The sequence below is a fragment of the Danio rerio genome, chromosome 18 (assembly GCF_049306965.1).
Source record: "Danio rerio strain Tuebingen ecotype United States chromosome 18, GRCz12tu, whole genome shotgun sequence".
Taxonomy (NCBI): Eukaryota; Metazoa; Chordata; class Actinopteri; order Cypriniformes; family Danionidae; genus Danio; species Danio rerio.
In genome coordinates this window covers 52,418,692-52,429,012 of record NC_133193.1, presented here as the reverse complement: position 1 = coordinate 52,429,012, position 10,321 = coordinate 52,418,692, and the positions used below count along the sequence as shown (strand labels likewise).

General features: G+C 36.1%; 1 protein-coding gene across 1 annotated transcript; it reads left to right on the top strand.

Annotated features, from left to right (window-relative positions):
* Window positions 1-1,151: 1,151 nt before the first annotated feature.
* On the top strand, window positions 1,152-10,024 carry sb:cb81. Its single transcript, NM_001423264.1, has 3 exons — window positions 1,152-1,316; window positions 4,682-5,426; window positions 8,486-10,024. Exons 1-3 carry the CDS (start codon window positions 1,263-1,265, stop codon window positions 8,770-8,772), a joined length of 1,086 nt encoding a protein of 361 aa, NP_001410193.1. The 5' UTR covers window positions 1,152-1,262; the 3' UTR covers window positions 8,773-10,024.
* The last annotated feature ends 297 nt before the right edge of the window (window positions 10,025-10,321 follow it).

Here is a 10,321-nt window from a genome sequence, read left to right as displayed (position 1 = left end):
ACTAAAAATGTCTTTGCAGCCAGTTGCTTTAAATTAACTCAACTTTTTTTTTTTTTTTTTACAGTGTGGAACCAGTCTGGCCATTCTCCTCTGACCTCTGGCATCAACAAGGATTTTGCGCCCACAGAACTGCCGCTCACTGGATATTTCCTCTGTTTCAGACTATTCTCTGTAAACTCTAGAGATGGTTGTGCGTGAAAATCCCAGTAGATCAGCAGTTTCTGAAATACTCAGAGCAGCCCGTCTGGCACCAACAACCATGCCACGTTCAAATTCTCTTAAATCCCCTTTCTTCCCCATTCTGATGCTCACTTTGAACTGCAGAAGATCATATTGACCATGTCTACATGCATAAATGCAGTAAGCTGCTGCAATGTGATTGGCTGATTAGAAGTTTGTGTTAACGAGCAGTTGGACAGGTGTACCTAATAAAGTGGCCAGTGAGTGTATACAGTATGATATGGATACTAAAGTGTGGTTAAAAAAATGGCTTGTCAATTATTCATATTTATTGCTGAGGCACTATTAGTGTTATTATATAATATTGTTTTAAATGACATATTTTAAATGTAATGGTTGAAATTGTATTAGTCTATTTTACCGAGTTAAAATGTTTAAAATGGAGAATTTAGTAAGCAGTTGCTGTACATTTGTTTGTCTTTTCAAATTTTTATTCTTATTTAGCTTAATATGCTGTACTTACACAATTTAAAACTTTATTTTAATATTAATTGACTATTAAAACTGACTATTAAATAGCCTTACTATTAAATGTCTATTAAACTCTAATTATTAAAAGATTATTCAACTGCACATTAAAAGCCGATCATTTTAATTAGATGAAACAAAAAAAGTTTTTTTAATACATATTTTATTTCAAGTTGTTAAAGTTTTAGTTTAGGTTAACTTTAAAAACCATGCTTTCTAAGAAACAAACTTTCTTGAAGTAGATCCACCATGATGTGGCTATTTTTAAATAACTTACACCTCATCTGAGCGCGTGTGTGAGAGAGAGAGAGAGAGAGAGAAATCCTTCACAAGCAAACTTTCCTCACTTTTGAAGGGGTGTGAACAAAGCACTAAAACACGCCTCTTCAAAAGGTGGGCGGGGTTAAAAGTTTCCACTTATAAAGGAGATTCCAACAGATGGGCTGCAGCAGAAGCAGAGCATCAGTAGTTGAGCAGTTCAACAAAACCTCAACTGCACACTGACATAATAATATATAGAAAAAGAGAAACACCACAGCCAGGCATCCTGAAAAATGCCATCAAATTTCCTCACACCCTTCCTGGAGTTGGATGATGAATTTTGCAAGGTAAGAATGCAAACTTTGCTTTATTAGCTACTCTTTTGGAACTTTAAGGTTCGAATGAATCATTTAAAGGCACAGTGCACTTAAACAGAGAGTTTACAACACAAACCTGACGCTTTAGTTCCTTAAATCTGTACACACTTTGCTTTCTAAACTGTTCTTCAATTCAGCTCAAGTGTATTAAGCACTTTTTATAACAATTATTGCTTCAAAGCAGCTTTCCAAAAGGAGCACATCATTGCATTACAATCAAATATAGAGTTACAATCAAATATAAGTTACTTAAACATAGTTACCCTGCAATCTTATAGCGTATATGTGATGCATATGTACATGTTTAAGTGTGTGTGTTGTTCTCAAAGTCTTTGAATCATTCCAAAATAACTTCAAGATTCAGATGATTCATTTAAAGGCACAGTGCACTTAAATACACAGTTTGTATTACAAATCTGTTGCTTTAGTTTCCTAAATCTGAACACACTTTGCTTTTTAAACTGTTCTTCAATTTAACTCAATTTAATTAAGTACTTTTTACACTAATTATTGTTTAAAGGCAGCTTTCCAAAAGCTGCACATTACATCAACACAATCAAATTAAGTTAAAGTTACAATCAAATATAAGTTACTATATTTAAACATAGTTAACCTGCGATATTATAGTGTATAGGTGATGTCTGTACATGTTTATTGAACTGTGTTTGAGTATTAAGTGTATGTGAAGTCCTTCAATCGTTACAAAATAACTTCAAGTGAATCATTTAAAGGCACGGTGCACTCAAATATTGAGTTTACATTGCAGACCTGACGCTTTGGTTTCTTTAATCTGGACACACTTTGCGTTTTAAACTGTTCTTCAATTCAGGTTTATTTAGAGCTTTTTACAATTATTATTGTTTCAAAGCAGCTTTACAAAAGGTGCACATCATCGCATTACAATCAAATATAAGTTAAGAGTTACAATCAAATGTAAGTTGCTATGTTTAAACATAGTTAACCTGCAGTTATATAGCATGTAGGTGATGTCTGTACATGTTTAATGAAGTGTGTTTGTGTATTAAGTGTGTGTGTTGTCCTCAAAGTCCTTCAAACTTTCCAAAATAACTTTAAGATTCACATGAATCATTTAAAGGCACAGTGCACTCAAATATAGTTTACATTGCAGACCTGATGCTTTAGTTTCTTTCATCTGGACACACTTTGCTTTTAAAACTGTTCTTCAATATAATTCAGGTTAATTAGCTGCTTTTTACAATGATTATTGATTGAAAGCAGCTTTATAAAAGGTGCACATTATTGCATTACAACCAAATCAAGTTAGAGTTACACTTACAGAGATGGTTACCCTGCAGTTATATAGCATATAGGTGATGTCTTTACATGTTTAAGGAAGTTTATTTGTGTATTAAGTGTGTGTGTTGTCCTCAAAGTCCTTAAATCATTCCAAAATAACTTTAAGAATTAGATGATTCATTTAAAGGGACAGTGCACTCAAATATACAATTTACATTGCAAACCAGATGCTTTAATTTCTTTCATCTGGACACACTTTGCTTTTAAAACTGTTCTTCAATTCAATTCAGGTTTATTTAGTGCTTTTTACTATATTTATTGATTGAAAGCAGCTTTCCAAAAGGAGCACATTATTGCATTACAATCAAATTAAGTTATAGCTACAAACAAATAGAAGTTACTATATTTGAACATTGTTAACCTGCAGTTTTATGGCATATTTGTAAAGCCTGTATATGTTTAATGAAGTGTATTACGTGTATGTGTTGTCCTCGAAGTTCTTCAAACAATCCAAAATAACTTCAAGATTCAAGTGAATCATTTAAAGGCACAGTGCACCTAAATATTGAGTTTACATCCCAAACCTGAGGCTTGGGTTTCTTTCATCTGTACACACTTTGCGTTTTAAACAATTTTTAAGTAAGTTTTAAACATCCCAAATGAACTTCAAGATTCAAATGATCCATTTAAAGGGACAGTTTCTTTCTTGTTTCTTTAATAGAACACAATGAAGAACGTCTCATTTTTACATACTTTCTTTACATACCACTGACTTTTATGTGAACTTCCTAGCATGCATTCATATTAGTGCCTTTATTCAACAACTACACTGCAAAATGAATAATGTTGATGACTTTTACAGTATGTTTTAATGTTTTTTGTGATGGTATTTGTATTTATTCTTATAATGTTGTGTCATGGAGTACATGTTATCAGGAGTAGTATAATGTGTACTTCAAATCAAGAACCACTGTGGAAATAAGTTTGGTTTATTGTGTATATCCTTGACGAATTAGGCGGATTTACTTATTTGCTGACAAACAGAAAGGATGGATGGATGGATAGACAAGATGGATGGACGGATGGATGCATGGATGGATAGATAGACTGATGAATGGACAGAAGGATGGATGGATAAACAAGATGTATAGATGGATGGATGGATGGATAGAGGGGTGAATGGACAGAAGGATGGATGGATGGATGGATGGATGGATGGATGGATGGATGGATGGATGGATGGATGGATGGATGGACAAAATGGATGGATGGATAGAGGGGTGAATGGACAGATGGATGGATGGATGGACGGATAGACTGGATGGATGGATGGATGGATGGATGGATGGATGGATGGATAGAGGGGTGGATGGATGGATGGATGGATAAATATAGAGGGGTGAATGGACAGAAGGATGGATGGATAGACAAGATGGATGGATAGAGGGGTGAATGGACAGATGGATGGATGGATGCATGGATGGATAAATATAGAGGGGTGAATGGATAGAAGGATGGATGGATAGATGGATGGATGGATAGACAAGATGGATGGATGGATGGATGGATGGATGATGGATAAATATAAAGGGGTGAATGGATAGAAGGATGGATGGATAGATGGATGGATGGATGGATGGAAGGAAGGATGGAAGGATGAATGGACAGAAGGATGGATGGATGTTGGGACAACATGAAGGAATTAATTTAACATAATATTTGTTGTCAATTTAAGTAAATTAAACATAAAACAATGAATTTGTGCCAAAACAAACTTGTAAACACAAAGAATTGTGTTGTTTCAGCTCATTTTAAATAAGTAGTCTGCATGAACAAACGTCTTTTTTTTTTGAGTACACTGTACAAAATACTAAGATCCACACAATTCCATTAAGTAACTTAATTTGCTTTTACAAATTTAAGTAGATTGAACATAAAACAATTAAGTTGTGCCCTAAAAGCCCTTTAAAATTGTGTTGATTCAGCTCATTTTAATTAAGTAGTTTGAACAAGCATCAAAGTATGTATATCATTATGAGTGTGTATACTGATCTCTCTCTCTCTCCATTTTCCCCCAGAGTTTCCGTGGCATTGACCTGACCGATGCCACACAGAAGCAGCGTGTGGTTGGATTCCAGCGCAGACACTCGCTATGCCCGGTGACTCTTCCCAACTCTAAATTCAACAGTACGGACAGCAGTTTATGGCCCCTGCCGGCCCTCAACCAATCCTGGAGCCTCGAGAAAAAACAGCAGCTTCCGCGTTCCTCCCTGAACCACATCCCATTCAGAGTGGACCGTTCCGTGAGCATGATCGAGAGTCATGTGAGTGGATTAGAGAGTCCAACAACCACCAATAATCCTCTCCCACCACCACCGCCAGGTCTAAACATCAGCAACTGCTCTCCAAAACTCCTCAGCACCAGCTCATCTGCTCCGATGTCCACCCGATATAAAACAGAGCTCTGTCGTACGTTTGAAGAAAGCGGCACTTGTAAATACGGAGCCAAATGCCAATTCGCTCATGGGATGGAAGAGCTGAGAGGTTTAAACAGGCATCCCAAGTATAAAACCGAACCGTGTCGTACTTTTCACACTATTGGCTTCTGCCCGTATGGTGCCCGCTGCCACTTTATACACAACGCAGAAGAGCAGATGGGGCTTTCAGAAAACACACACATCCGAGAGCGGCCGCAGTTGCTTCGACAGAGCGTCAGCTTTAGCGGATTCTCATCGCAGAAGCAAAACTTCAGTGGCTTTCATGCTGTGCCTGATGCTTTGGCCTTTTCCAGATCGTCTTCGGTATCTCCGCCGCCATCTACAGGTAGGATTCTGCCAGTGTTAAATGCGTTTATGAGGGAAAGTTGAAAAATATATATATTTTTTCGACAGGTTTAACGTTCTACACAAGCAGAACCAATTATACACACCAAACTATAGTCATATTATAGCTCAATATCGTGATATATACCGATATATATCTCACGAAAAAATGTAAGTATTTTACGTTTTGTCAGTTTTGTGGCTAATGCGCACAAATTCATACGAGTTCGAATTTATAGGATTTTAAAAAGGAGGCGTGGCACCCAACCTCGCCCCTAAACGCAACCGTCAATGGGGGATGAGCAAATCGTACTAAATTGTCCGAATTAGATCATAAGAATTCATACAAAATAGCCACAAAACCAAATTTTACGAATTGCCATGCGATTACGTTGGTATATAAATGCTTCAGAAAAAGAATCACAAGTTTCTAAAGCTTTTATTATGATATTATCGCAATATTGAGCTAAGCTGTGTATAAAGATTGCTTTAACAGGTACAATCAATGATAAAGAACACGTTACGAGTAGTAAACATTAGTTGATGCGTAATGCATCGAGAAAAGTAGACTCTAGTTTCTCTACACTGTAAAAAAAAATCTGTAAATTTACTGTTTATTTCCAGCAGCTGGGGTGCCAAAAAAGAAAAAAAAAGTAAAGTAACGGCCGTTAAACTACAGAAATTTAACGTAAAATAACAGACATTAAATTATACAAAATTCCTTACATTTAAATTTCAGGCAAATTTCTGTAATTCAACCTCTGCTGTGTTACGGTAAATTTCTGTAATTTAACTGCTGTTATTTTACGTTTTTTTCCCGGCTGCCGGAAAACAGTGTAGTTTCAAGCTAAATCAAATTAACTTTTCTAGTCATCTCAACTTGCATCAATCAAACTGACTAAAATATAAGTTAAACTTTGCATAGCTTTAAAAAAGTTGTTGAAACCTGATTAACTTATTAAAATAAGTTGAAGCTAAATAAAATATTTGACGTTTTGTGATTAATTTGTTATGTTAAAGTTAATTCAACTGAATGTTATTACCCAGCATGCATTTTTTGTTTTCTTAAAAGATGTCTGATAGACGTCTAAACAGTCATCTTGGCTAAAACAAGACTAAATTTGAGCTGTCAGTGAAAATCTAATAGGCATCTAAAGGCTGATTTACACTTCTACGTCAAGTGCACACGTATGCTACGGCGCAGCCTACGCATGGACGCATAGCCCTCGCTGTGGCCATTGGCATTGCTGACGCGCACCTCTCAAAAAATGTAACTACACGTCGCAATGATGCGTAGCACAAGCTCTGTGATTGGTTGGCTTGGTAGCGCTGAGTGCGTTGGAGCGAGTGTTTACAAGTGTCGAGTCTCGAGAAGGAGCTCCAGATAAAAAGTTGTGTTTTGTTTTGTGTTTACCTCATGGTTTAAGTTGTTGCACATCAGCTGGTTTCTGCCTCAAAATGAGTGAGTTTGAGCCACTTTTACATTCAGGAAGCGTTCAGAAAAAACAAAACACCAGCGAAGAAACTCGACACAGACGAACGTTAACACCTCACTGCCAACTAGCGTTTCGGAAGTGTTACTGCAGAGGAACATAAACAGCCCACAGAAGTATGAATGCACAGCAATGCACAAGGCATGCGCAGTGGGTCACGCCGATCACTCGACGCAGAACTATCAACCAGGCTTACAATTAGGCCAAGCTAGACTAGTCATGAAATAAAGAGAAATGAACAACTACACATATAAAGTCTGTCTAATCTGTCTATTTTAGAGACTACTCATGTTTTTCTTAGCTATTTCTTAGTCTTGCGATTCTTAGATCTCTATTAGATTTTCACTGAAAACCCAAGTTTGGCCTTGTTTTAGCCAAGCTGTCTACATTTAGATGTCTATTAGACATCTGTTAGACACAAAATTGTTTGCTGGGTAGTTATTAACTCCGTTTACCAAAACGATTATGACTTTTTAATGCACTATTAGGGATTAACTAAGAAATGAACACCACCTAATTATATTAATAAATGCTTTTTGTACAGTAGATGTCGTAACACTGACTTTCGTTAAATGAATGATGTTAATCAATGTTAATTATGAGGGATTATCTAATAATTAGTACCACTTAATATTAATAAATGCATTTAAATGCATGCGCAAAATTATCTGACGTCCTTTTATATGATTAATTATACCGTCAAATAAACAGAAATGAATGACTACACATATAAAGTCTGTCTAATCTGTCTATTCGACGACTAGTCTTGTTTTTCTTAGCTATTAGCTTTTCTTGGCTATTTCTTAGTCTTGCTATTCTTAGATGTCTATTAGATATTAGACTGACAGACCAAGTTTAGCCTTGTTTTTTTTCCAAGATGACTTTATTTAGACTATGTTTTAGCCAAAGGGTCTATGTTTAGATGTCTATTAGACACGAAATTGTTTGCTGGGTAGTTATTAACTCCCCTTAACGAAACGATTTTGACTTTTTCATGCACTAATAGAGGATTAACTAAGAAATTAACACCACCTAATTATATTAATATATGCTTTTTGTGCTGTAGATGTCATTACATAGACTTTTACTAAATTAACTGCTGTTAACGAATGCAAAATATTAGGGATTAACTAAAATTAAGATCACCTATTACTAAAAAAATGCATTTGTACTGTAGTTTTCATTACATTGACATTTGCTAAATTAATTGACACCCTTATATGATTAATCAAACCCCTATAAACTGACCAGATTAACATGGAAACGTCTAATGTCTTCAATCATTAACACAACAATCTGAAGAGTCTTAAAAGAAACGCAAAGTTCACTGTAAAGTTCCACACAAGTCCTTCATGTTGTCCCAAAACAAATCAAGTTAACTTAATAGTTTTCTTTAAATAAATTCAAGTGGATTGAACATAAAACAATTAAGTTCTCCCAAAACAACAAGCATCAAAAGTTACGAGTGTTGACATAGTAATAATTCACATTATATGAAAGTATCCATCAATATCGTGCATGCTTACTCCCACAATATATTAAATATCTGCATATATCTAATCAACAGGCAGTCCAGATTTGCTGTCTCCTCTATTTCCCGAGCCTGGAAGCCTGAAAAGCAGCCATCCATTTTCAGATCTGGGTCCCAATGGGAACTTCTACGCCATTAGTGATGCAGAAAGTGTGCAAAACCTTGCATATGCGCTCAAGGGTCTGCAAAGAAGTGCGTCCGCAGACTCTCTTTCTGACCAGGACGGATACACCAGCTCCAGCAGTCTGAGCGGCTGCGATTCTCCCAGTCTGGAGGGCAAACGTCTGCCCATTTTCAGTCGCCTGTCTGTCTCAGATGACTAGAAAACACTGTGCATATTGCATTGGCTTATTCATAAAGTCAACGTGATTAGGCATGGGGCGGTGTATGATGGTATGATAACCTAATGATGAACAAAATATGTTCTTTATTTAATGTCTGGCTCAAAAACAACACCTTTTTGCAGACATTGAACACAGTATATTTAATTTTACGAGCGTTTCTGATCCTACAGAACAGTAGATTTTGATGTGGACGGTCCACTTTTCTGCTGCATTAAAAAAAGCTGCATAAAATAGTCCTAAAAAATATGCTATATCAGAAAATTCGGCCGGTTTTAAAACCCCAAACCGCTGTAAACATCATCGTCCCATGCCAACACGTGATAGTTCATGAACGCAAGAAAACTTGATGTATACCGTTGTATACCTGTTTGAAGCTGCAGTGGGAACTTCACTTTAGGTTTATGTGTTTTGGGAAGCAGTGTTTTGTCTGTCCTTTTCCCAAGGCGCCCATCTGTAGTCTAACCAAAGCTGAGCAGCTTAGAGTATATACATCTCTAGTGTCTAATACGTCTAACTCGCTCCCTGAACATATACTGTAGCCTTTAGTTGAGGCATTATGGTTGTTTTTTAAACAGACAGTATTATTGAGTAGTCTAACCGTAGTCCTTTCTTTAAAAACAAACTATTTATTGCTTTTGTAATATGCATTGGTTATGTGAGTGTGTGTGTGTGTGTTTATGCATTTGGAAGAAGGAACGATGTACATAAGGCTTTTTGTTTGTTTCTTTGAGCCCATTTGTCTGCTTTTGCACGAGCTATATCTCTTAGCTTTAACGAAGACCGGCCGCACAGAGTCTCAGTGTTGGAATCTCAGGATTGTTGTGCTATCTGTACACTCCTGTATATTAATAGTCAGAGATATCCATAAGGAAGAGTCAAAGATGTCCATATGCAAGCCAACGTGAATGTGAAAATGACAGAAACAAGTCAAGTCCAACCGCAGCTTCTTATTTTAACGTAAGACGCGAGTTCTGATGTTCGTAGGTTGTGTTTTATTATTTGATGTTCGTTTTTTTTTGTTTTTGTTTTTTTGACAAGACACGCTTTTGCCTTTTGTTAACTTAAAACTTATTTATTTGTTTTTTTTCAAAGTGTGAGTACAGTATATTGTGTTGTGCTTTCGTTTCGTGTTTGTTTACTTGTATAATTTAAATGACCTGTTTACATTCCATGGGATAGTGATGCCCATTTTCATTATAATATATTGTTTTAAATAAACTTTTCAAGGGAACCGCTTGCGCCTCCTTCAATGCATGTAAAAAAAAAAAATGCATGTGATTTATTTATGTTGTCCCGACACGAATCCTTTAAGTTAACAAATTTAAGTGGGTTGAACACAAAACAATTAAGTTGTCCACAAAAAAACCTCAAGCATTGTGTCGTTTCAGCTCATTTTGAATAAGTAGTTTGAGCAAACAGCAACTAAATCAGTCCTTGATTCGTTTTTCATTGTTGCTTTTTTTCACATCCTTGCTTTTTTGTGCTTCAATATGAAGGAATTAACTTGACAAGACCTGCTTTTGCCTCT